The sequence below is a fragment of the Trachurus japonicus genome, chromosome 17, assembly GCF_045865225.1.
Source record: "Trachurus japonicus isolate A0001 chromosome 17, Traja_1.0".
Classification (NCBI taxonomy): Eukaryota; Metazoa; Chordata; class Actinopteri; order Carangiformes; family Carangidae; genus Trachurus; species Trachurus japonicus.
Window position 1 is genome coordinate 1,288,866 of NC_140923.1, and position 27,925 is coordinate 1,316,790.

The following is a 27,925-nucleotide window of genomic DNA, read 5'->3' on the forward strand; positions in this document are numbered from 1 at the left end:
CACGTAGATTAGATTATTAGATTATACTTTATTTCATCCCCGAATGGAAATCTGTTCGTGACAGCAGCATTTAACAAAGGAAATAAAAACAAGACAAATAATAAAATACACAATTCATAAAAAAATACACTTCCCACCACATTAAGGGGGAGATCTGGGGGTTTATTTGGTTTAGAAGGAGCCTGTGTAGTATCCTGTACTGGCTTTCTCTGAGTCTATTACAAGTAAACATGTTCTTTATAGATTCAAAGACCAGGCGTTGGCATCAAGGTCGTCTGATTCATGTTCTTTTTTTTCTTTTTTTTCAATTTATTTTTCAAATCATTACAACAATTGAACAATGGACAAAAACGAACTACAACAACAACAAAACAAAGCGACAGACATTCCAAGACATAGTATTGGAAATTAAAGACAAGTAGGCTATCATTTAAATAAATAAAAAACAGCAGATGAGGTAGATTAAATTAAATTAACAAAATCAAATTAAATACATGAGAGAAGAAATAAATTAAGGCAGACAAGTTATTTCATATGATTTAAAAAAAATTCAGTAGCTGATATACATTTTTTGTTATAATCGACATGTAGCAAAGATTCAAAATATTTTTTTAATTCAATTGAAAAAAAAGGAAATGATGGGGTAGATTTGTCTGATTCATGTTCATCTTTAATGATCCCACATTTATGACGTCAACAGGCCGGGAGGAGCAGCTCACGTGGTCAGGGCCAGGCGCTTTATTTTGAAGGGTCGCCACCGGAAGAGGTCAGTGCTGCGTGTGTGTGTCTGTCTGTCTGTGTGTGTGTGAGGACTTTATAAAGAGTTGAAGCTCGAGTTTCTCCGTGTCGGTGTGTCTTGGTGTGTGTCAGTGTCAGTGTGTGTGTGTGCGGACTGAGGGAACTGAGGGAACTAAGGGAACAACATGATGATGGTGTCGGTGCTGCTGCTGCTGCTGCTCGGTCTGTTCTCTCTGCTGCTGTGCGTCCTGCGCGGCCGCTGCAGGTCAGTCACACACACACACACACACACACACACACACACACACACACACACACACACACACACACACACACACACACACACACACACACACACACACACACACGGCTGTTGTTGTTGCAGCTACTCTGTCGTATGAAGTCTCCATCATGTTGATAGGTTTTGTGCAGCGGTGTGGAAAGTGGATGTAGGTACCTGTGTGTGTGTTTTTATTTGGTGACAAAGCTGTTTCCTCTTGGGGATCAATAAAGTTTTCTAATCTAATCTAGCTGTTAAAGAGTTAAAGAGTCGTCATGACATCGATCTGGTCCTGGTCTTTCCTGCATGAACCTCTGGACTCTGGACTTTCCCACATGTTTCTACTTTACCAGTTTTTCTCTCTGGCAGTGAACTCACCATGAGATGTAGTAGCCTATTGATCCGTTGATTGATTGATTGATTGATTGATATGATGTAATGAAACAAGAACGATAAACGATGATTTTTCCCTGTTAAAGGGGTTTTCCATGGAGTTTTTCCTCAGTGGATGTGAGGGTCTAAGGACAGAGGATGTTGTTATTATGGGATGTAAAGCCCTTTGAGACAAACTGGTGGAAAAACGAGCTATACAGATAAAACTGCCTTTGCCAAAATTGCCATAAAATGAACAGTTTAATCAAGAATATTTGTCTTATTTCTAGTCAAAACAAATCTCATTCTACTTAAAATAAGACTCATCATATTAAAAGCAGCTTGTTTTTAGACACTTTTTACTTCTTTCAAGCAGATTTTCACTTGAAATAAGTAGAAAAATCTGATAGTGGAGCAAGTTTTTCTTCCTTATTACAAGCACAAAAAACTTGCTTTCACTGGCAGATTTTTCTACTTATTTCAAGTGAAAATTAGTTTGAAACAAGTGAAAATTATCTACTAAAACTTTCCCACATGTTTCTACTTTACCAGTTTTTCTCTGGCAGTGAACTCACCATGAGATGTAGCCTATTGATTGATTGATTGATTGATCTGTTGATTGATTGATTGATATGATGTAGCCTAATGAAACAAGAACGATGAACTGAACAGTCTGATCCAACCTGAGCTGAGCTGCAGAAACTCTAAATCTCACCAAGAATATTTATTTGTCTTATTTCTAGTCAAAACTAATAAGTTAAAGGTACTTTATTAATCCTTTACAGGAGATTACAATGTTACCAGCAGCAGAAGACAACACAAGACCACAAACACGCATCATGCACAAAAATACACAATAACACAATAACAACAATATTGCATGTTTCTACTTATTCCAAGTGAAAATCTGCTTGAAAGAAGTAAAAAGTGTCTAAAAACAAGCTGCTTTTAATGTGATGAGTCTTATTTTAAGTAGAAAGAGATTTGTTTTGACCAGAAATAAGACAAATAAATATTCTCGGTGAGATTTAGAGTTTCTGCAGCGTTCAGCTCAGGTTGGATCAGACTGTTCAGTATTACATCATATCCATCAATCAATCAATCAATCAATCAATCAACGGATCAATAGCCTACTACATCTCATGGTGAGTTCACTGCCAGAGAGAAAGCTGGGAAAGTAGAAACATGTGTGAAAGTCCAGAGTCCAGAGGTTCATGCAGTAAAGACCAGGACCAGATCATATCAATGACGACTCTTTAACTCTTTAACAATCAATCATCAATCAAGATAAACATCATCTCATTAGTGTGACTGCTGAAGCAGTCACACTATTGTTCTTCTGTTTGGCCATTTTCTTCCGCCTTTTTACGGTCTTCTTCTAGTCCTTCATACTTTGTGCTATTTCAACAATTCATATATCAAAACGTGCAGCTTTTTTTGAACTTTATCGGCATTACTTTTCTCTTTTTAACTATTTATACTTTTTAAAATATTTAACTTTTTCACAAAAAATCTCACATTCATCAAAGTCTCAACCTCTCTGCTTCGCAACTCCACTGTAGTGTAGGGGTTAGGGTGGATGTTTGCCAACCCTAAGGTCACTGGTTCGAATCCAAGGGAAGAACTCTTGTTATGTTATGTTGAATTCTGCTCTCCTCCCCCGCCTTCAATTGGTTACAGGTGTTTGTTATCTCCTTGATTACTCATACCAGTTTGCAGCACATCATCACATTACAATGAATGACAACAGTTTTGAAAGCAGTGTGCTCTCTGTAGCCGAGTGGCAGAGTAAAGGTTTAGTGATCAGATGGTCATGGGTTCGATTCCTGCCTCAGTCTTTTCACTTCATTGCTTGACTTTTGATTCCAATTATTCAGCTGTCATTGGACAGTCTTTGATTCCTCATAGTATAAAGCTCATTGTAACTCAGGTTCTCTGTGGCCATATGGTTAGTGCTCAGCCTGAAATTCACAGACATTTTCATTCTAAGTCATTCAAGCTTGACTCTCAAGCTTTCTTGATGTTGACAGTGTGCAGATCATTAACAGACAACAGTCTCTGCAACTGTGTGTGCACCGTGGCCTAGAGGCAGAGTGGAAGTCTAATAACCATGAGGATGTGGGTTCGATTCTGACCTTGGTCAAACATTTGTATGGTGATCACAGCTTGCACTATTTGCTAATTCTGCAACAGCGTTCAGTTGCTGTCAGCAGTCACACCATTTCCATTCTTGGAAATGCTTTTTCTAGTTCTACTTAAAATAAGACTCATCATATTAAAAGCAGCTTGTTTTTAGACACTTTTTACTTCTTTCAAGCAGATTTTCACTTGGAATAAGTAGAAAAGGTTTTTCTTTCTTATTACAAACACAAAAAACTTGTTTTCACTGGCAGATTTTTCTACTTATTTCAAGTGAAAATTAGTTTGAAACAAGTGAAAATGATCTAAAAACAAGTGAAAATGATCTAGCTACTAAAACTGCATGAGTGACACGGTTGTTGTTGATGTTTATCTTGATTGATGATTGATTGTTAAAGAGTTAAAGGGATAGTTCAACATTTTGGCAAATTGGCCCATTGCCATAATCGCTATAGTCATAGCAGTAGGTTCATTACCTTTAATTGTAGGTGTTAGCTATTTTCAGTACGGCGGAGTGCAGCAGCTGGCTGCTCAGAGCTACGCTATGGAGGCTAAGGGAATTTCTTGGTTTCCCTCATTAAACTCATCAAATTCAACATCCCAAAACTCCACAGCGCTTTTGTAGACAAGTTGTGAGCTGCACAACCACCACGCTATGAGATAATGACGGAACGATACGAAACGGAGCCGTTTTCGAGGTAAATTCATACAAAACCGCTGATGCGCGTTGCGTTCAGGGACAGTTTTTCAGCAAGCAGTCTCCGTATTTACCCTGTTTTTACCTCGAAAACGGCTCCGTTTCGTATCGTTCCGTCATTATCTCATAGCGTGGTGGTTGTGCAGCTCACAACTTGTCTACAAAAGCGCTGTGGAGTTTTGGGATGTTGAATTTGATGAGTTTAATGAGGGAAACCAAGAAATTCCGTTAGCCTCCATAGCGTAGCTCTGAGCAGCCAGCTGCTGCGCTCCGCCGCACTGAAAATAGCTTACACCTACAATTAAAGGTAATGAACCTACTGCTATGACTATAGCGATTATGGCAATGGGCCAATTTGCCAAAATGTTGAACTATCCCTTTAAAGAGTCGTCATTGATATGATCTGGTCCTGGTCTTTACTGCATGAACCTCTGGACTCTGGACTTTCACACATGTTTCTACTTTACCAGTTTTTCTCTCTGGCAGTGAACTCACCATGAGATGTAGTAGCCGATTGATTGATTGATTGATTGATTGATTGATTGATTGATTGATTGATTGATTGATTGATTGATTGATTGATTGATTGATATGATGTAATGAAACAAGAACGATAAACTGAACTATCTAATCAAACCTGACCTGAGCTGAAGAATATTTGTCTCATTTCTAGTCAAAACAAATCTCATTCTACTTAAAATAAGACTCATCACATTTAAAAAGCAGCTTGTTTTTAGACACTTTTTACTTCTTTCAAGCAGATTTTCACTTGGAATAAGTAGAAAAATCTGATAGTGGAGCAAGTTTTTCTTCCTTATTACAAACACAAAAAACTTGCTTTCACTGGCAGATTTTTCTATTTATTTCAAGTGAAAATTAGTTTGAAACAAGTGAAAATGATCTAAAAACAAGTTAATTTTTAGGTGATGAGTCTTATTTTCAGTGGAAAGAGATTAGTTTTGACCAGAAATGAGACAAATATTTTACAGTGAGGCGTCTCTGGTCTCTGACACACTCACCACTCCTCCGCCTCGGTCTATTGACAGACGGACAAAGGAGCTGCCTGTCCTCTATGTCTCTGTTGTCCATCAGCGAATGAGGTCATTGTGTGTTAGATGTGTTTGTGTCATGTGACAGGAGGGGGGGGGGGTCAAACAGCTGATCAGGTGTCAGTAGTCCAGGTCATAGTCTCTCTAAGGAGTTTAAATGGAAAGCAACTGGACTTGGTTATTTGTTACTTTGTTATATTATTTTAACTACCATATAATCCATTTAGAGGGACAGGGTATTGTGTTAATGTGCCATATTTATATTTATATTTATCTATTGATCCTCTGTTGCTCACCCTGAGCTTTCTCCTGGTTTTCCCTGTTAAAAGGGTTTTCCATGGAGTTTTTCCTCAGTGGATGTGAGGGTCTAAGGACAGAGGATGTTGTTATGATGGGATGTAAAGCCCTTTGAGACAAACTGGTGGTAAAAACGGGCTATACAAATAAAATTGCCTTGCCTTGCCTTTTATTGATTATCTATTTATTACTGTGTGCACTTTACTGTGTTTCTATCATGTACTGTAGCTACTGGGTGTAGTCCTATGTTGTGTTTTTATGTCAGTGTGTGAAGCCCACTGAAACAAATCCCAAAGTATTGAAACTTGAAACTTGTCTAGAAGACGATGTTTCACCTTCATCAGTTCATGTAGCATCTGACCAGGCTGGGACTGGTCCAACTATCTGGTCTGGAGACCCAGGTGTTTAACCTCCCACCAAAGACAAATAACCACACTGCAAAAACTCTAAATCTTACCAAGAAATTTGTATCTTATTTCTAGTCAAAATGTCATTTCTAGTCAAAACTAATCTCATTCTACTTAAAATCAGACTCATCACATTAAAAGCAGCTTGTTTTTAGACACTTTTTACTTCTTTCAAGCAGATTTTCACTTGGAATAAGTAGAAAAATCTGATAGTGGATCAAGTTTTTCTTTCTTATTACAAACACAAAAAACTTGCTTTCACTGGCAGATTTTTCTACTTATTTCAAGTGAAATTTAGTTTGAAACAAGTGAAAATGATCTAAATACAAGTTAATTTTTAGGTGATGAGTCTTATTTTAAGTGGAAAGAGATTAGTTTTGACCAGAAATGAGACATTTTGACAAGAAATAAGACAAATATTCTTGGAAAGATGTTGAGTTTTTGCAGTGCAAGTCCAGTTGCTTTCGGTTTAAAACTCCTTAGAGAGTTCATGTGACGTTCAGGGAGTTTTGGAGAAACAGAAACAGCAGGATCATGATGACATCATCATCATCAGCTCATTCACTGTGTGTGTGAGTCACAGGAGCAGCCTGATCATCACTTTCCTGTCAGTTAGAGACACAGACGGGAAGCAGAGACGTGATGTCATCAGGCTCATGGTCAAGAGTTCAGTCACTCAGTCTGCGTCCCGATGGGAGCCACTCCAACACAGGATGTAACGTGTGTGTGAGGAGTCGTGTAGGATCCTGTGAGCGGTGCCGAGTGTTTGCTGGTCACAAAAGGCAGACGAAGCTCTAACAGGGTGTCCAATAGACCGAATCTCCTTGTTGTTTACATTCTACTTCCTGGTAGAAAACCAGCTGTAATGTGAATGAGATCAATAGTAACGAACGAGAGTTTAGCTATATATCATATTTTTCAGGCCCTATCACCGTTTAGACAAATCTGAAATGATTGAAGAAACATTACTATTTCTGTGTGTGTGTTTTGTGTTGCTATGTGTTGTATTTATTCAGTTTGGGGGAATCACAGTGTCTAGAAAGCATCAGTGGCTCAGCTGACAGGGACAGCTAACGGTAGCTAAGCTAACGGTAGCTAAGCTAACAGCGGTACCCATAGATATATAAACGTAGATGCCGCCTCTGACGCTGCTGCCCATTGGAACGGATTGTCGCCGCCGCCGCCATCTTGAGGAGGAGGTGTCTAACTTTTACTTACTGTATCTACAGAGGCAGACTGAATTTTCAACCGATTTTCAAGCCGTTTGTTTTAATATAATCACTACAATTCAGCTATATAGCTCACGTTAGCAGTTAGGGTTAATGTAAGTGCCATGAAACTGATTTAATATGGCCTAGCACAATTATATAGGTAGCCTACAGTGGTTTACACTCACTCGCCGGCCTCATCACCATGGCAACCACAAACTCACAGCCGGGGGAAACAGCTGATAAGCCTAGCCTACACATACAGGCAACAAAATAACAAACTATTAATATATTAACTAACGGTATATGCACTAAATGTAACACATATCCACCCTATGATACGTTACGTTAGTTTCATTTATGTCAGATAACTTACCTACATCAAATTCAACAAGTTCATAATAGTTATATAATATAAAAACAACCTATTACTTGAGAAAAGTTATTCCATGTCTCTTCGTTTTGGCGTTTCTTTCATGGGATGATCTGTACGCGGCACTAAAGTTTGGCATTTTGCCAGATTCACAGCTGTCAAACCCTCTGACTGTTGATTGCTTGTCAGGAGGAACTACTCCTCAAGATGGCGGCCGTGAGACATTCCAAACAAGCCCGAATGCGGCATCTACGTATATATATCTATGGCGGTAGCTAAGCTAACAGCGGTAGCTAAGCTAACAGCAGGACGTCAGCTGTTAAAACCCTCCCGTTGTGGGACACCACATGAAACTACTCCAGTTAGCTCAGTCATGTTGGAACTCAGATATCCGCTGGAGAAAATATTTTTTCATGGAGCGTTTATTGAGTCACTGAGTTATTAAAGTTAAACAGGTAGCTAACCGTTAGCCCGGCTAATCTATGATAACCATGACTAATTACAAAAATGTGCACACAGAAATAGTAATGTTTGTCCAATCATTGGTTTTATAAACTTTACAAACATCAGATTAGTCTAAACGGTGATATAGTGACATGAAAACGTAGATAAATATAGTGAAACTCTCGTCCGTCACTATTGTTCTCATGCTGGTTTTCTACCAGGAAGTAGTTGTAAACAACAAGGAGACTCGTCCTATGATTTTAGAGCAGACTTTGGTGATGCTGAGTAAGCGTGTCCGGTCTTGCAGGCTGATGGAGTGGAACCAGGAGATGAATGAGAATGTTAGTACGCTCTCAATGAAGGAGTGGTAGAAGGTCCTCTTTGGGTTTGGTAGAGTTCAGCTGGAGACAGGCGCCCTCACACCAGGTGACAAAGTCCTCAAGTCCAGAGCCACGGTGCAGGTTAGGGACAGAGAGCAGAGAGAGCTGCATGCAAACTGAGACAAGGACAGAAGTCCGACTAGACGAAGTCCGACTAGACGCCAAAACTGAATTTTGAGGCATGCGAGGCTCTGCATGTAAACGTAGTGAGAGATCGACACCAGAGGTCAGAGGTCAAAGGTCAGAGGTCAGAAGTCAGTCTGAGTCTGAGTGTGAGTCCAGACCTCGTCAGACATGAAGTCGGTCTGATGATGGAGCCGACGGATCAGATCTCTGGAACAATGAAACCTCTCAACTCAGGAAACTGAGAACTTGGCTGCAGCCGAGTTCAACACACACACAAATATTTGCTTTTGTGAACACACACACTGACACACACACACACACACACACACACACTGACACACACACACACACACACACACACACTGACACACACAGAGTTTGTTATCTCAGCCCAGTTCCCCTCCTCCTCCTACAGAGTCTCTGAGGGGCCAGAAGCTGTAAACATGATGAAACTTTCACTTTCCCCCTTTTCACCTCACGTTACCTTGGCAACCACATGTTGTGTTGTTGAGGGACGGACTCACAACAACAACTGTTCCTGAATCATCATCAATAATAACAAACTACACAACACAACACTGGCAGTAGTAAACGTCTTCTCTCTTCTTTCCCCGACAGTGAACTCTCCCACATCGTCACATTGAAAACAGATGAAACATCCCTTTAACAGTCTGTTATACACACTAAAAACAGTTGGGTTAAAAAATAACCCAATTTTAACCCAACTGCTGGTTCAAATAAAGACAAACCCCTTTTTGGGTTAATTTTAACCCAACTATTGGGTCGTGTAAAAAGCGCTTGCTCGAACAGGTAGCTGTGGTGGCGGGCGGAGACACACAGAATTGCCCAACCCTTAACCCAACAAATGGGTTACTCACTGAAAAATAACCCAATTACTTGAACAACCCAGGAATTGGGTTAAATCCATAGCCCTATAACCCTGAAAATGGGTTACACTCTGGAAAAACAACCCAAAAATTTAACTCAACACCAATAACTCAGAAATTGGGTTACAGAGATAACCCAACATTTTTTAGTGTGTAGAGATGTCACCACTACTTGTTTTCACAATTAATCGTGGTATTAAACGCCACAGTTAATTAATCGTAAAGATTCCTGAATACCGTCACTTTCCAAAAAAACATTATGTATGAACTGTATCAGCAGATGTGAGGCGAAAAATAAAGGTAAATGCTCAGATACTGGTCCATTTAACTAACGTAGCATTGAATTGGTAGGAATTTAAATGTTAGTGTCATTTTTAATTTAAAAAAACAACAAAATAAAACAGAAAATGATTAAAATAAACGTAAATATTTGGTATAAATGACAATTTATGACCTGAGTATGTCAAACACTTCCCCTGGGGGGTTAATAATTGGTCATATATTAATAGATACTTGAAATATTTTGTGTAAACAATGAGTAGGCCTAATGTAGTTATATTTTGATTATATTTGATTTTACACATTCATAGTGTTGTGAAATTAATTAAAGGGACAACGAGGAGTTTCTATTTGGTTATAAAAAAGTCTGATATTAATGTGGATGAATCTCCGTTACCACTTGTTAATGGTCCATTTTAGATAAATCTATGGTTTTGTCTCTATGGTTATTTTGTTATTATTAGTGGTGGTGGAAATGCTGGGCGAGCCGACCAGCGTTTCTTTACTTTCGGTTTCGTGGCGAGTCATGAGAATAACGCCGCCGTATGAATCTCCGTTTATGGTGGGAACTACGACGGTATGTGATCGTCTTCCAACCTCTGACTTTAATTCTTGATGAATGAAAACATGAGTCTGTCTTGCACCGGTCAAAGAATTTCACGGTGCGGAGGCTCATAAATGTAGTGTGGAAACACTTTAACAAAACTCCTCATTGTCCCTTTAATGCAGAATAATCGTGATAATCGTAACACCGTGATTATTTCTCTGACAATAATCATACCAAGAAAATTTATAATCGTGACATCACTAGTCTGTCATGTGACACCGAGTACGCCGGTACCGGTAATCTTTTGTTTATGACAGTTACAACTACACAAATCTAAATCTACACGTCGTAACATCGTATTGTGTAACGTAACGTAACGCTCCTTGTATTGAGCTTTGTTGTAAACAAATGTGTGGCTGCCTGGGAAAACCCGTTCTATTGTGGCAAACAGCCAAAATAGGTGGAAAAGTACTATTTCCACGATTTTGATATTTTGTGTGATTCTGGTACTTTGAACTCCCTACTACATCGTGGTGAATAAATACTTTAAGAAAACAAAACGGAAAGTACTTAATTTTATGTTTTTGTGGCGAGTAAAGCGTTTCATTTTCAGCTGATCTGCAGCAGCAGCGCTAGAGGAGAGGACGTCCGTTGTTATTGTAGAGGAAACATTCACCCTCAGAAAGCAGAGAATCCCACCATTCAGATGCTTTTCACAGCTCGTCTTTATCATAAACGGTTCGGAAGTTATAATATGTTGTTGATGTTTTGTAAAACATGTGCAAGTGCTGACGGTACGTTCTGTTTAGCATCGATGCTACGTTCTGTTTAGCATCGATGCTACGTTCGGATTAGCATCGATGCTACGCTAGGTTAGCGTCTGTTCCCGTACCACGTGATTACACGCACCCTGTACGGTCCCTTCTTGTCATAGAGGCACCATTCAAGGACCCTCGGAAAGCAGAAAACCACACGGTTCAGATACAGTTTACAGCTCATCTCTATCATAAACGGTTCAGAAGTTGTTTAATGTTTTGTAAAACACTCGTCTTTAGAGGGTTAAAACAGCAACGTTCTAGTTAAAGCCATTTTTCTCACTGTTCAGTTTTTTGGTCATAATAGATTAAAATGCCCATAACTTTTGATCTGAGAGGGCTATCTCAGTTATTCAAACAGTTATGAATGGCTGAAAACTTCTAGTTTATGGAAATATCAAAAAATGAAAATGTCAAAATCCCACCATGTGAAGGGTTTTCCCAGACCACATTTCAGTGACCGTAAGGCAGCGTGGGGGCTGAGTTACGGTCAGGAGCAGAAAGGCTCAGTCACTGACTCACTGACTTAATGATCTGGTAATGGGACAGAAACACAATGACTCACAGACTTAAAGGGATAGTTCACCCAAAATTCAAATGTCCCTCATGATCTCCTCCCCCTCATGTGGACTAAGGGCTGGGAGAAGTTTCAGAGTCCTCCGTGGCTTCTCTGAGTTACAGGGGGTCTCGGCGTAGCAGTGCATGTCCATATGACGGTTGCAAATGGATACCAACTGTCTTCGTAACAAAAAGACACACCAAAAAACATCCAAATACCTCCATGCTGCTCGTCTGTAATGTCCGTCTTGTATTGAAGCCCCAACATGAGAAACTGTTCCGAAAATTTTTTAATAAATCTATGTTTTAAGCTTGTTTATAGCGGAAGCTCCCAGTGTCTCAGTTCACTGACCAGCGGAACCATTTCTCATGTCGGGGCTTCAACACAAGACGGACATTACAGACGAGATTTACTGAATCTCCAGGTCAGTAAATCTTGATGGAGAATTTAACCTTTTAAAATCGATAACTTTTTTAAAATTAAATTTGTTTTTGAGATGAATGAACAGAAGGAAACATTAAAACCGGACGTCAGTCATTCATTCATTCATTCTTTTTTTCCTCTTTTTTTGAGGAGGAAGGAAGTAGGGAAGGAAAGGAAGAAGAAAGGGAAATCAAATCAAGCAGCTTCTCTCTTTTCACTTTTTTGTGACTGCTTATTTCTTTTATTAATAAATAGGCGTCTGCTTCAGCCTTTTCGGTCCAAATTTGCTTTTTCTGTTTACTTACAGTATTGTTTACTCTGATCGATGTTATTTTTCTTTATTTACTTTTTTCTTTCCGGTTTGTTACTTTTCTTTTAATGACATGTATTGACCGAAATAAACAAAACGAAACGAAACGAAACATACGAGCAGCATGGAGGTATTTGGATGTTTTTTGGTGTGTCTTTTTGTTACAAAGACAGTTGGTATCCATTAGCAACCGTTATATGGACATGCACTGCTACGCCGAGACCCCCTGTAACTCAGAGAAGCCACGGAGGACTCTGAAACTTCTCCCAGCCCTTAGTCCACATGAGGGGGGGGGGGGATCATGAGTGACATTTGAATTTTGGGTGAACTATCCCTTTAATGGTCTGGTAATGGGACAGAAGTCACTGACTCACTATGGAACAGCCATTACATGTTAGACATGTGGGATCCATGGAGAAGTTTAAGTGCGCTTTAAAAACGCACCTTTTCTCCTTGGCCTTCGGTTCCATAAGGACTTCTGATCCTGGCTAGTTTTGTTTAAATATCTATGTGCACTGTTGTCTATGACTACTGCAGCTGTGCACGTTTGCGTTTGCGTATGTGTACGTATGTATGCGCATATGTCCGTATATGTATATGTACATACATCTGTGTGTGAGAATGTGTGATGGTATGCATGTCATCTTGTTTCTTGTACATGCATTGTCTTTGTTTCTGTCTCTGCTCTGTGAAGCTCTTTGGACGACTGTCACAGGTCTTTTCAACTGTGCTATAGAAATAAAAGTGAACCTGAACTTGAACTTGACTCACAGACTTCCCTTGAACGCACCTCTACAGTAAGTCAGGGAGGAACTGGACCTTTAAGACCCAGAGCAGGGAGATAAAGGCTCCTCCATGTTTCTGATCCGTGTCCCAGAGGAAGAGGAAAGGAGGCGGAGCGGGAAGCAGGAAGTGTCTCCGTCTGGTTTTATAATCTCTGAAGTCCAGAGTCCAGATCAGAGCTGATAGTGGCAGCAGCAGGGAGTGTCCAGTAGGGCTGACCCAAATCAATCACTGCAAAAACTGCAAAAAACAAACCTACTGCTGTGACTATAGGGATTATGGCGATGGGCCAATTTGACTAAATGTTGAACTATCCCTTTAAATTAGAGGGGAACTGTGCTCCTTGTACATAAAGTTAGTCTGGGCCTTTGACTGACATGGGCAAAGGGATTATGGGTACACTGCAAAAACTCAAAATATTTGTCTTATTTCTTGTCCAAATGTCTCATTTCTAGTCTAAACTAATCTCTTTTCACTTTAAATAAGACTCATCACCTAAAAATTAACTTGTTTTTACATCATTTTCACTTGTTTCAAACTAATTTTCTACTTGAAATAAGTAGAAAAAATCTGCCAGTGAAAGCAAGTTTTTTGTGCTTGTAATAAGAAAGAAAAACTTGCTTCACTGTGTCAGATTTTTTCTACTTATTTCAAGTGGAAAATTTGCATGAAAAAAGTAAAAAAAAAAAAAAAAACATTTTTAATGTGATGAGTCTTATTCTAAGTATAATTAGATTTATTTTGACTAGAAATAAGACAAATATTCTTGGTAAGATTTTGAATTTTTGCAGTGATCGAAAGCTTCGTTCGTTGCCATGGTAATCGATCATGAAGTCTGTGATCGATTGTTTTGTTTTTTTTTTCTTTTTGACACCGGTTCTCATCGGCAAAGTTACATTACAATGAAATTAGCAGGCGACTTGGCATCCTGGAAAGGAGAAAAAGGAAAGGAGATATGCAGTGTTTGTTTGCCATTACTTTCATTATTTATAATAAGATAAGATAAGATTATACTTTATTGTCAGATCACTCTGAAATGTGTCTTGCGTCGCATGACGTCCAAGGTTTCACACAAATAATAACAAAATACCACAAACATACATTTACAAAAAAGCATAAATGTTACCCTCAAAGGTCACATTTAAAGAAAAAACACTAACTACCTCCTAACTCCTCACAACATAAATCCAACATTACAAAGTGTCTTTGGTGCAACAGCCTCAGTGCTCAGTCTGTACATGAACCCGAGGGTCGACTTTCTGTTGAGTCTTTCCATGTTTCTCCTTCTGTGACAGTAAAAAGGGACATTTACATTTTTTCAGACAAGACGATTGTCTCAAACTATTCGATTTTTTTTTTTTTAACAGAACGACTATTATTTACACTGAGCACAAAATGTAGGCTACTTTTGTTAGGCCTATATTTGAGTGAGACCAAAACATTTTATTGTAAATAATTCCTTAGTTTCAGGTGTCTACCTCATTTTATTCACATAGCCTATGTTTGATGCCAGAGACAAATGAAGGAAAGACAAACCAAAAAAACCTTAAGTATTTATTTTGGTGTTGTTTAGGCCAGTGCCTTATCCTTATTTTACTCAGCTGTTTGCACTTTATGCTACAGTTAAAGCTGCATATTTCATTAAAAGTTTAATGAACTATCATCTTAATTGTCTTTATTTTTAGTTAGCATATACCTTAAACACTTAAAGCTGAAAGCTCATGATGGTATATAAGAGCAGCTGCTGGTGCGATAAGCTGTATGTTTTACATTCAATTTACGTATGATCCCATTAGTCGACTAATCGAAAAAAATAGTCGGTGACTAGTCGACTATCAAAATAATGGTTTGTGTCAGCCCTAGTGTCCATGCTGCTGCTGCTGCTGCTGTGTGACCGTCTGTCTCTCCTCTCCTCTGTGTGTTTTACAGGAGAGAAGGAGAACCTCCTCTGATCCGGGGATGGATCCCCTACGTGGGAAAAGCTCTGGAGTTCGGACGAGACGCCCACAAGTTCCTGGAGGAACACAGGAAGAAGTTTGGAGACGTGTTCACGGTGCAGATCGCCGGTGGGTGGAGACACGACACCGGTCCTACACACAAACTCAAATATCTTACCAAGAATATTTGTCTTATTTCTAGTTAAAATGTGATTTCTAGTCAAAACAAATCTCATTATATTCAAAATAAGACTCATCATATTAAAAAGCAGCTTGTTTTTAGACACTTTTTACTTCTTTCAAGCAGATTTTCACTTGAAATAAGTAGAAAAAATCTGATAGTGGAGCAAGTTTTTCTTTCTCGTTACAAGCACAGAAAACTTGCTTTCACTGGCAGATTTTTCTACTTATTTCAAGTGAAAATTAGTTTGAAACAAGTGAAAATGATCTAAAAACAAGTTAATTTTTAGGTGATGAGTCTTATTTTAAGTGGAAAGAGATTAGTTTTGACTAGAAATGAGACATTTTGACAAGAAAGAAGACAAATATTTTGAGTTTTTGCAGTGTACCCATAATCCCTTGCCCATGTCAGTCAAAGGCCCAGACTAACTTTATGTACAAGGAGCACAGTTCCCCTCTAATTTAAAGCGGTAGTTCAACATTAAACAGGTAGCTAACCATTAGCCCGGCTAATCTATGATAACCACAGGGTTCCTACGCAAGTATAGAAAGTATGGAAAAGTATGGAATTTGATTTTATACATTTCCAGGTCTGTAAAAGTATGGAAAATGGAAACTATTGTATGGAAATATATTTATTTTATTTATCTTATCTTGGTTTGGTCTTATCTGAAGTTATTTGGGTTAATTATTTTGTGTGCGCTATTGTGTCTAGCTACAATCTCCTGGAAATTATTTGGTTGCATAATGGCATACACATTCAGAATAATGAAAACAAATAATAAATTGCATGCTTTTTTTATATTATGCACATCTATTTACTTAAATATCGCAAATTATTTGATTTTTTTTACCAAGAAGTCTGGAAAAAGTATGGAATTTGGAAATTTCAAATGTGTAGGAACCTTGTAACCATGACTAATTACAAAAATGTGCACACATAAATAGTAATGTTTGTCCAATCATTGGTTTTATAAACTTTACAAACATCAGATTAGTCTAAACGGTGATATAGTAACATGAAAAAGTAGATAAATATAGTGAAACTCTCGTCCGTCACTATTGTTCTCATGCTGGTTTTCTACCAGGAAGTAGTTGGAAACAACAAGGAGATTCAGATATATATCTATGTCTCCTCTCTCCTGTGCAGGAAAGTACATGACGTTCATCATGGACCCTCTGCTGTATCCCAGCGTCATCAAACACGGCCGGCAGCTGGACTTCCACGAGTTCTCCAACCGGGTGGCCCCCTTCACCTTCGGCTACCCGCCCGTCCTCAACCGGCGCTTCCCCGGCCTGAGGGAGGAGATCAAGCGCTCCTTCCAGCTGCTGCAGGGCGCCGAGCTGTCCACGCTGACGGAGAGCATGATGGGAAACCTCATGCTGGTGTTCCGCCAGGACCACCTGGGGGTAAAGATATCATCTGTTACTACGTTAATCCAGAAGATCGCCATCTTGAACACCTGATGAATTCTATCATCATTTACGCAAAGTTCTTTATTCACAAACAAAAAATCGCTAATTCTGTAAATATGGAGCCATTTCCCTGACATTAAAAGTTGGCATTAAAAACAGAATTTCGCATTGTAATAAAAGTTGTATTGACACTGAAACAAGTATCGGCATTGAAAAATGTTGGAACACAGGCATAAAAAATACTATATTTTATTTAGATTAAAAAATATATTATCATGTAGTTTTCAATGTCAGTCCTCAAATTTCTTCTTCATGCGTCCCTAGCCCCTCCCCTCAGACCCTCCCCTCCACGCCAAAACCCTGACAGTAACTTGGCATCAAAAAATTTAAACTGAAAACCAGTGAGACTGGGGGGAAAAATACAGTGTAAAAAAACACACTGAGATCGACATAAAGAAGAAATCTGAAGACTGACATTGAAAACTACATGATAATATATATATATTTAAATCCAAATAAAATATAGTATTTTTTATGCCTGTGTTCCAACATTTTTCAATGCCGATACTTGTTTCAGTGTCAATACAACTTTTATTACAATGCCAAATTTTATTTTCAATGCCAAAAATTGTTATTATAATGCCAAATTCTGTTTTTAATGCCAACTTTTAATGTCAGGGAAATGGCTCCATATGTACCTAAATTTGCTCCTTTTTTACTTGAACTAAACTCTCTGTTTAAATCTCTCTATTTGATCAACAACAAAAAAAGCAATACATTACTGGACAATTATGAAAAGTATTTCCCCGAAACCTCTGACTAACCCTTGATTAATATTTATTATTTTGTACGATTACTGTCAGAGAAATAATCACGGTGTTACGATTATCACGATTATTATGCATTAATTAATTTCACAACACTATTAATGTGTAAAATCAAATACAGTCAAAATATAATTACATTACACATTTTTACACTAAATATTTTAACTATCTACTATTCATATGTAATCAATTATTAATCCTCCAGGCAAAGTGTTTTAAATATTCAAATTTTTAATTGTCAGATACCAAATGTTTAAGTTTATTTTAATTGTTTGTTTTTTATCACAAATGAGACGCTAGGCTAACATTTAAATTTCTACCGTGTTACGTTAGGTAAATTGACCATGCAGTATTTCTTACATTTACCTTAACTTTTGTTAACACATCTGCCTCTGTGTTTCCAACATAATCTTTTTTGGGAAGTGACGGTATTTAAGAATCTTTACGATTAATTAAAGCAGAACTATGCAGGTCGGCCGGAAATAGCTCGCTCCTTCGTTGGTTTCTCTTTTTTTCCCTCTCCGGAGCTCCCCCACAGTTCTGGTAGGCACCTGTCACTGTCGTAAAAAAAAAAAAAAAAACTCGCCGCCGCCACCTCCTCCACCCCCCCTACACGTGCTTGTGTTTACTGCTGTTTGCTAAGCCCTGCTAACACCGAGCTAACGCTAACACGGAGCTAATGCTAACACGGAGCTAATGCTAACACGGAGCTAACGCTAACACGGAGCTAATGCTAACACGGAGCTAATGCTAACACGGAGCTAACGCTAACACCGAGCTAACGCTATGCTAACACGGAGCTAACGCTAACACGGCGCTAATGCTAACACGGAGCTAATGCTAACACCGAGCTAACGCTATGCTAACACGGAGCTAATGCTAACACGGCGCTAACGCTAATACAGCCACACACAGGCACAAAGACACAAAGACACAGACATACACACACAGGAATAAAGGTTCCAAAACGCGAAGGTGTGTGTGTGTGTGTCATGATGTATTACATTATCTTATAAAAGACCCATGGTGTGTGTATCTGTGTTAGCATTAGCTCCCCGTTAGCCACAAGCTGAACTTCATCAGTGAACATTTCATGTTTCCATGGTTTCCTCCGACTTTCCGAACTCAAACCAATCACGATTCGTGACATGCATGACGTCATATGCGTTCTTATCTCGTACTGCCGTAAGGCAGTTTCTCGCGATACTTCTATCCATTGACGAGATTTGTAACACCGAGACGGACGACTGATCTTGCAAGTGCGGTTTTCAGCCAGTGGGGGGGGTGAGCGCATTGGCCTAGACCCCATTCACTTCATAACAGGTCACTCAACCATCACAGTGACTCTGAGCCACAATAATTACAGCCCAAATCCTGCATAGTTCTGCTTTAATTGTGGCGTTTAATACCGCAATTAATTGTGAAAACAAGTAATCGTGACATCCCTACTTTGTACTCTTTGATGTGCTGTTATAGTCTACTTGCCAACAATGAGTACCCGGAAATGTTGAGTACCCCAAAGTTTTATGTTAGAAATATGTAGTATGGGTCCCCAGTATTCAGAAACTGCCGGATGCTAACTTATATATATTGGGCAATTAGCATAATTGACATATTATCATAAATTAGCATAATTGCCTATATGGGCAGATTTTGAAATCCACCAAAATCGGCCCACTGGTGGTTAAAATCTGGTCACTTCTGGTTTAGACAGCCATTGTGAATTTTGAAAATGTCAGAAATGGATTCAGCATCATCAATAACCCCTAAAACCACTCCAATATTGCCCAGATCAGCCAAGCAGTTGTTGAAATATTGCCCATATAGGCAATTATGCTAATTTATGCTAATTATGTATGTTATGCTAATTGCCCAATATATATAAGTTAGCATCCGGCAGTTTCTGAATACTGGGGACTCATACTATATTTCTAACATAAAACTTTCACAATGGGGCCCTATGGGCTGGCAAGTAGACTATTACACAGAAACGTATACCTTGTTGGTTTTGTAAAATTTGTTCAATAAACAAAAGGACGACCTGGGGGCTAGCGGCGGCGGCGGCGGCGGCGATGGCGGCTGGAGCGGCGGCAGCTTGTACGACTTCTGCTACTCGGTGATGTTCGAGGCCACGTTCCTCACCATGTACGGCCGGCAGCCGGGCGGCGCCACGCCGCGGCACGCCGGCATGGCGCCGCTGAGGCGAGACTTCATCCGCTTCGACACGGTGTTCCCGCTGCTCATCGCCCAGATCCCCCTCTGGCTGCTGGGCCGCACCAAGGCCGTCCGCCAGAAGCTCATCGACCACTTCCTGCCGGAGAGGATGTCCTGCTGGTCCAACACGTCCCAGTTCATCAGGAGACGAGCCGAGCTGTTCGACCGCTACGACTCGCTCAAGGACTCGGACAAAGCAGGTAGGACCGCCGCCAGTGGCCAAAGGACCATTAATGCAAGTAATGCCGTTGCATTAGGGCCCGTGGCCAGAAAAGGCCCGCGGGGAACGGTAAAAAAATAAATAAAAAAACATCAAATTAAAGTATCAATTGGTGGTATAGGCTACTGTATTAAATCATCCTGGCTTTTACATCATTACTGTAATTCATTAACGTTATTCTGGATTATGAACATGCGGTGACAGTTCTCCTGTTGTCGGCGGCGCGGCGGCGCAGCACCGTCCTGACCGTCTCTCCCTGTCTCTTTCTCTCTGTGTCTCTGAGCAGTGACACGTTCAGCACCGAGACAGCGACAGCGCTGTCACTCACGCAACTTTGTTGAATCTGGATAAATATTTTATCAGGGGTGAAAACGGTATTTTTTAAAACATGTGTGAGTGGGAAAATTTGAAAACGCCGCCTCAGCGTATCAGTCTGGACGCCCAAAACAGATTTTTTCTGAAACGATGATGTCGTGCCCCCCAGCGCTCTACCTGTAACCTGAGACACACACACACACACACACACACACACACACACACACACACACACACACCGCTACAGCAGCTACACACTGACAGTCAGGTCGCTCAGACGCTGCAGCTGAATCACGTCTGTTTAATCATCACTGATCGTCATATTTACTCTGACACGACTCCCCGCTACAGCGCCACACACGCTCCACACAGGCCTGGAGTATGTACTACAGCCCCCCCCCCCACCGTTATTATGTTATTATTGTAGGGCCCGTAGCAGACTACTTTCACCACTGACCACCTCACCTGGCCCAGGGCCACTGGGCTCAGTCTGGAGAGAGGAAACTCAACTACCAGAGGGTCCGGTTAAAAAAAGACGCAGTCCTCCTTAACTCATTGATGCTGTGCTGTTTTCCAAAGCTTTAATCCTGGCACCAGCAATTTAGACCATTGTTGACGGTTTTTGTAGATAGATTTAAGCAACATATCACTCCAGGCCGTGTTACTATATATTGTCATTCTACCACTCTAAGGGGCGTTGTTCCCCCCTAGAGTGGTAGAATGAGCATAGACCACCTGGAGGACTGGAGTGATATGTTGCTTTTATAAAACAGTTACCAATAATGACAATATGAAAGAGGGATACACATCAATTTCATGTAGTTTTCTTCAAGCAGAATAAAAAGCTGTTCCCAGCTGTCCAGACGTTAGCTCCTAGTAGCTCTGTCACTGCTCAGTCCCCTCTACCATTGTTAACCCTCTGGAGGTCAAAGTTCACCTTCAACATGTCAATTACACTACTTTACTGCAGTTTTAACATCGTAAGAACACCGACTGTCTTTTGCTACGGACTGCAACAGTCCGTAGATATCTATCTATCTATCTATCTATCTATCTATCTATCTATCTATCTATCTATCTATCTATCTATCTATCTATCTATCTATCTATCTATCTATCTATCTATCTATCTATCTATCTATCTATCTATCTAAAGTCTCTCAGACCTTTTCAGACCTGAACCAGCAGGAAGCTGTCTGAGTGAAGCCCCAGACTACTGTGGAGGCCTCTCTCTCTCTCTCTCCCCCTCTCTCCCTCCGTCAGCTCTCTGACTCACTCTCTCTCTCTCCTCTGTTCCCACGCTGTTGGAGGTTTGTTGTGAAACAGCTGGACCTGGTCCTGGTCCTGGTTCTGGTCCTGGTCCAGCTCCTCCCACAGATTCCTGGGAGCTTGTTTCTGCTTTCACTTAGTTTAACGAGGAACAGACTCAGAGTTTAAACCCTCTACAAACAGCTGCACCAGACCAGACCAGACCAGACCAGACCAGACCAGACCAGACCAGACCAGACCAGACCAGCTCTCTCTTGTTATCTCTTGTTATGACATATGATACAACTACACAAACACACACACGGTGACATGTAGATGATAATCCATCGATCCACTGATTGATTATCAAAGGCTTCGATGAAAACAAACACCAGAGACGGCTACTGGCTGGTACGATGTAAACAGGAAGTCGTTGTCCAACCCGTCCAAATGTTTTAAACCTACTATTCATCATCATCATGAGGGGGAGGCATTGTTCCCAAGTGTAGCCTACACCATCATGTGGACAGTCTGCCTCCTCAGTAAAAGGGGTTAGTTAACCTATGGAACATTCTACCCACTCACCTGAACCTGCAGACTGATACAAACTCCTTTAACAGAGGATTAAAAGCAAAACAACAACGCTCACATGTATAAATATGGACTTTTTCATTGTTCATCATTCAAAAACAATCTCCCAAAGTTTCACAGTCCAGATAATTGAGAAAAGGCACGAAAATGTAAATGATGATTAAAGTTGACTTGCAACTTAAACCCTCTGAAAATGAGTGTTGCTTCGGTGCAAAACACAGAATATCTCCTGAACCGTTCATGATAGAGACGAGCTGTAAACTGCATCTGAATCGCGGGATTCTCCGCTTTCCGACGGTCATTGAATGGTGCCTCTATGACGAGCAGGGACGGATACAGAAACAGACGCTAACAGCGTAGCATCGACGCTAACAGAGCGTAGCATCGATGCTAAACCGAACGTAGCATCGATGCTAACCCGAACATACACGCTTGCACATGTTTTACAAAATGTCAACAAAACATGACAACTTCTGAACCGTTTATGATAGAAACGAGCTGTAAAAAGCATCTGAATTGTGAGATTCTCTGCTTTCCCATAATGAGCCTCCGTAGCGTAGCTCTGAGCAGCTCACGGCTCTGCTCCGCCGTTCTAAAAACAGCTTGCACCGACAATTAAAGGTAACAAACCTACTGCTATGACTATAGGGATTATGGCAATGGGCCAATTTGCCAAAATGTTGAACTATCCCTTTAAATTAGAGGGGAACTGTGCTCCTTGTACATAAAGTTAGTCTGGGCCTTTGACTGACATGGGCATGGGATTATGGGTACACTGCAAAAACTCAAAATATTTGTCTTATTTCTTGTCAAAATGTCTCATTTCTAGTCAAAATTAATCTCTTTCCACTTAAAATAAGACTCATCACCTAAACATTAACTTGTTTTTAGATCATTTTCACTTGTTTCAAAGTAATTTTCAATTGAAATAAGTAGAAAAATCTGCCAGTGAAAGCAAGTTTTCTCTGCTTGTAATAAGAAAGAAAAACTTGCTCCACTATCAGATTTTTCTACTTAAATTCAAGTGAAAATCTGCTTGAAAAAAGTAAAAAGTGTCTAAAAACAAGCTGCTTTTTATGTGTGATGAGTCTTATTTTGAATATAATGAGATTTGTTTTGACTAGAAATCACATTTCCCATTAAGCACCGGCACCATTCCCAAAGTATTGGCTCCGGTGTTGGATGAAACCTAACCTATACCCTCCTCTGTCTCTCTGTCTCTCAGCTCACCACTTTGCGATCCTCTGGGCCTCGGTGGGGAACACGGTTCCCGCCACCTTCTGGGCCGTGTACCACCTGGTCAGGAACCCCGCGGCGCTGCACGCCGTCCGCCAAGAGATCCTCGAGGTCCTGAGCCGCGACGGCACCGAGTTCAGCAGCGACCGAGACCTGGCGCTCAGCAAGACGCAGCTGGACCAGCTCCACTACATGGGTGAGCTGCTGGGAGCGCCGGGAACTCTACTGGTCTCTGTACATGCACACTAAAACATGTCGGGTTATCTCTGTAACCCAGTTTCTGAGTTATTGGTGTTGAGTTAAAGTTTTGGAGTAAGGTCTGGCTGCAGCCTGTAGGACACGGCCAGAGGGCCAGACGGCCAGGTGCTGTCACGTGACGACGTAAAGATGGCGGACACGGTAGATTTAGGTGATTTAGATGATAGAGAGACTAAGTAATGAATTAATGAATTACTATTGAATATTTATTGAATGAACAATTATTGGAACTTTAGTAAACGTTGCGGTACATTTTGACGACGTAACTTGCCATCGTAATTCTTCGTTTTTTTTCGTAGGATAGGTCCGGGAAAGTCCCGCCTTTCCCCTCTCTGATTGGCTAGTAAACTAAAATACGAACAAACTGAAAGCTCGGGTGTGGACGCCATGGCGAAGCGATTTGCATTTTCGCCTGTGGTGTGGTGAATCCAAATTCGATCTCCGCTGGTTTCACATTCCGAAAAAAATTAGTTTTTTAATTTATATTCCAAGTTTCCTACTGGACTCTCTCTACTTATCTGGCCTGTCTACATTCTACCTGATGTTTTTACTAAACTTAACCAACTCCTTTCTTCATTGTCTAAACCCAACCAATGGCACAATTACACTTCTCAATCAAACTCAAAAGGTAAATTAATATAATATAATATAAATTAAAAAACTAAGTTTTTCGGAATGTGAAACCAGCGGGGATCGAACTCGGATTCGCCACACTGCAGGCGAAAATTCAAACCGCTTCGCCATGGCGTCAGAATAATCAGAAGCAAAACTTTGAGTTTGTGGGTGTGGCAAGTGGAGGGATAAGGTCACGTGACAGCACCTGGCCCTCTGGCCCTCTGGCCGTGTCCTACAGGCTGCAGCCAGACATTATAGAATTTTTGGGTTATTTTTCCAGAGTGTAACCCATTTTCAGGGTTATAGGGCTATGAATTTAACCCAATTCCTGGGTTGTTCAAGTAATTGGGTTATTTTTCAGTGAGTAACCCATTTGTTGGGTTAAGGGTTGGGCAATTCTGTGTGTCTCCGCCCGCCACCACAGCTACCTGTGAATATATTGGGCCGAGCAAGCGCTTTATACACGACCCAATAGTTGGGTTAAAAATAACCCATCGTTGTAGTTAGCATGACCCAACTTTTGGGTTGAATATTCAACCCAAAAGTTGGGTCGAAAAAGAATAACCCAACCTGTTGGGTTAAAATTAACCCAAAAAGGGGTTCGTCTTTATTTGAACCAGCAGTTGGGTTAAAATTGGGTCATTTTTTAACCCAACTGTTTTTAGTGTGGACTGGTCTGTCCTAACTGGATGCTTACAGTCGTCATGGTAACAGCTCTGCCCCCCCCCACAGAGAGCGCCATCAACGAGAGTCTGCGTCTGTCCTCGGCCTCCATGAACATCCGCGTGGTCCAGGAGGACTTCGGCCTGCGGCTCGACGCCGAGCGCTCGGTGCCCGTCAGGAAGGGTGACATCATCGCCCTGTACCCCCAGAGCATGCACATGGACCCCGACATCTACCCCGACCCCCAGGTAGGTACCCATCAGTAATCAATACCAGGCCCCCAGGTACCGATCACTGATCAATACCAGACCCCCAGGTACCGATCCATAATCAATAAACTTTTTTTTTTTTAGATTTTTTTTTTAGATTTTATTTATTTGCACAATTGACAAAAGAAGAAAAAAACAGCATAAAAACAGCAAACCAGTTGTGCAGGTGAGATTAAAGAAACCCAGATGGGTTTATAAGAGAAATCTCACCTCATAAAAACAAAAAATAAGAGACCACAATAATAAACAAAACAAGCAAAACATAAAAAGTATAAAATCAGAAAACAAAAGTAATTCAAAAATCACAATATAGAACATAACTAAATTCATGTGAGTGTGTATGTGTAAGTGTGTGTGTGCGTGCATGCGTATGCACCTGTGCTCAAAAAATCCCTATAAAACATTTAAAAAAAAAAAAACAATTTAATCATTCTACAGAACACTTGACAACGTGACATATTACTTCATATAATAAATGAATGACAGGTCGTAGCAGTATAAGTTACAGTAGAAATAAATATATAAAAAACAAAATAATAATAATGATAATTTAAGAAATAAAATAAATAAATAACAAATAAATGAACTCTCCTGTTGTCCACCTGGGGCAAGGAAGGAAGGAAGGAAGGAAGGACAAAGGGAAAGATGGGAGGAAAGAAAGAAGGAGGGAGGGAACAGATTTGTTCTAGGAAGGAAGAAGGAAAGAAGGATAGAAATATGTGAGACACAAGCGACCGCTGCAAACTCAAGATCGTTAAGAGAGTTCGGCTGGAAGAATGTAGTGAGATTTTTCATAACTCCTAAATGAACAGCACTACGAACCTCTATGGCTACTAACCACTTTACTGTTTTTTAGGCCTGTCGGAAAATCCAGTTATTTTGGAAGGAGGTGTCAACTGAGATAAATAAAATAATAGGGGTGGATTTAGATTTTTCTTTTGTTATTTATTTTATATCTCGGTAAAATTCCGAAAACAGTCTTGCATAAGGACAGGTACTTGGTGAAGATTCTTCTGGCTAGTGGTAGGCAGGGCCGTTGGGCAGCACTTTAAAAACCCAGTGGACCAAAGTGTTGTACAAAATCACACACAAAATATACAATTGGCATAAGACACAAAATGTACATAAAACACAACAGAAAATAATAAAGAATAAAATAAAGTGCATTTAAAATAACACTATACAAAACCAATAAAACAATTAAAACATAGCGCATAGGTGAATTAGTCAAACAATAAATAACTAACAGCAGAATAAAAGACATCAACGTACGTATGTATATTATAAACGACACACACTGGAGATGGGATCCATGTATGGTATTCATGCAGTTGTGTCTAATAGCTCTGTCAGTTTAAACTGTTTTGTTTTTTCTTTTCTCACTACAGTTTTTTGAAAACTCAATAAAAAACAATTTGAAATAAAAACAAAAACTTTGAAATAAAAGTTACCCGGAAGTGACCCGGAAAGGGTGATTCATTGCGAATTTTAGAATCAGCGTACCCCAAAATGTTTTGTAATATCTTTATTGTGACGTTCCCTTCCCTGTTTGTTTAACCCTTTGCTGTCTGTCTGTGGTTGTCCCCGTGCTCTCAGACGTTCCTGTTCGACCGCTACGTGCAGGCCGACGGCAGCGAGCGGACGGACTTCTACAAAGACGGACAGAAGCTGAAGTTCTTCCTGATGCCGTTCGGCTCGGGCGTGTCCATGTGCCCCGGCCGCTTCTTCGCCGTCAACGAGATCAAACAGTTCCTGTGTCTGCTGCTGCTCTACTTCGACCTGCAGCTGGACGAGGACCGGCAGGGGCAGAAGGCCGCCGCCGCCGCCACGCCGGACTCGAACCGCGCCGGACTGGGCATCCTGCAGCCCACCACCGACGTCCGCTTCCGCTACCGGCTGAGGAGGAGCTGAGCGGAGCCGCGTCGCCTCGTCCAATCAGACGACAGCCTGTACACTGCAAAAACTCTACATCTTACCAAGAATATTTGTCTTGTTTCTAGTCAAAACTAATCTCATTCTACTTAAAATAAGACTCATCACCTTGAGTGTGTGTGTGTGTGTGTGTGTGAGTCCAGCAGGAGGAGGGGGAGGGGGGAGGAGGAGGGGGGTTGTGAAACTCTGTTAAAGACGACGGCCGAGCCAAACCAAAGAAACACCGTGTTCAGACCAGATGACAGTCTGTCCTCAGTCTGTCCTCGGTGTCTCGGCTCGTTTCCACCTGGTCGATCACTGGAAACACACGTTGAGGAAACCAAGGTCAAGAGGTCACACACACACTGTAACACACACACACACTGTAACACACACACACTGTAACACACACACACACACCTTCTGAGATGAATGAAAGAGAAGTAAAAGTGCCACTTCTACACTGAGTTCCATGGTAATAGATTCTCCCTGTTGCATGTGAACGGAGACGCTCACAGCTCCACTCAGCTGTGACCGTCAACACACCGACATGAACTCTATGGAGGTAAAACGCTGAGTCATGCTGAGCTGGGGGTCATACCTACTGTATGTTCCCAGGTCCTATGTTCCCCACTTTGTATGGGACCGGGGAACATAGGACCCTTTTTTAGAAAAAGGCCCCAAAAGGACCCGGGGGAACATGCAATTGACCCTTTGTTGGCCTTCTGATTGGTCTGCTGTTCCACCAATCAGAGCGCTTCTCCCCATGTCACGTGTTGTGCAACATTCTAAGGTTGGACAACTCTGGAATGAAACCCTATGAAACAAGATAGGTAGACAGCAATTTTTTTGGCAAAAACTACTTAATAATTTTTCAATATGGTTAAAATGTGCCTGGGGTTCCTGCAATAG

At 40.6% G+C, this 27,925-nt stretch overlaps 1 protein-coding gene across 1 annotated transcript; it reads left to right on the plus strand.

Moving 5' to 3' along the window:
- Window positions 1-777: 777 nt before the first annotated feature.
- On the plus strand, window positions 778-27,088 carry cyp7b1 (cytochrome P450, family 7, subfamily B, polypeptide 1). Its single transcript, XM_085804860.1, has 7 exons — window positions 778-1,003; window positions 15,043-15,179; window positions 16,381-16,640; window positions 19,509-19,887; window positions 23,287-23,493; window positions 24,903-25,081; window positions 26,699-27,088. The coding sequence occupies exons 1-7, from the start codon at window positions 924-926 to the stop codon at window positions 27,011-27,013; spliced, it is 1,557 nt and encodes a 518-aa protein (XP_085660986.1). The 5' UTR covers window positions 778-923; the 3' UTR covers window positions 27,014-27,088.
- Window positions 27,089-27,925: the final 837 nt, after the last annotated feature.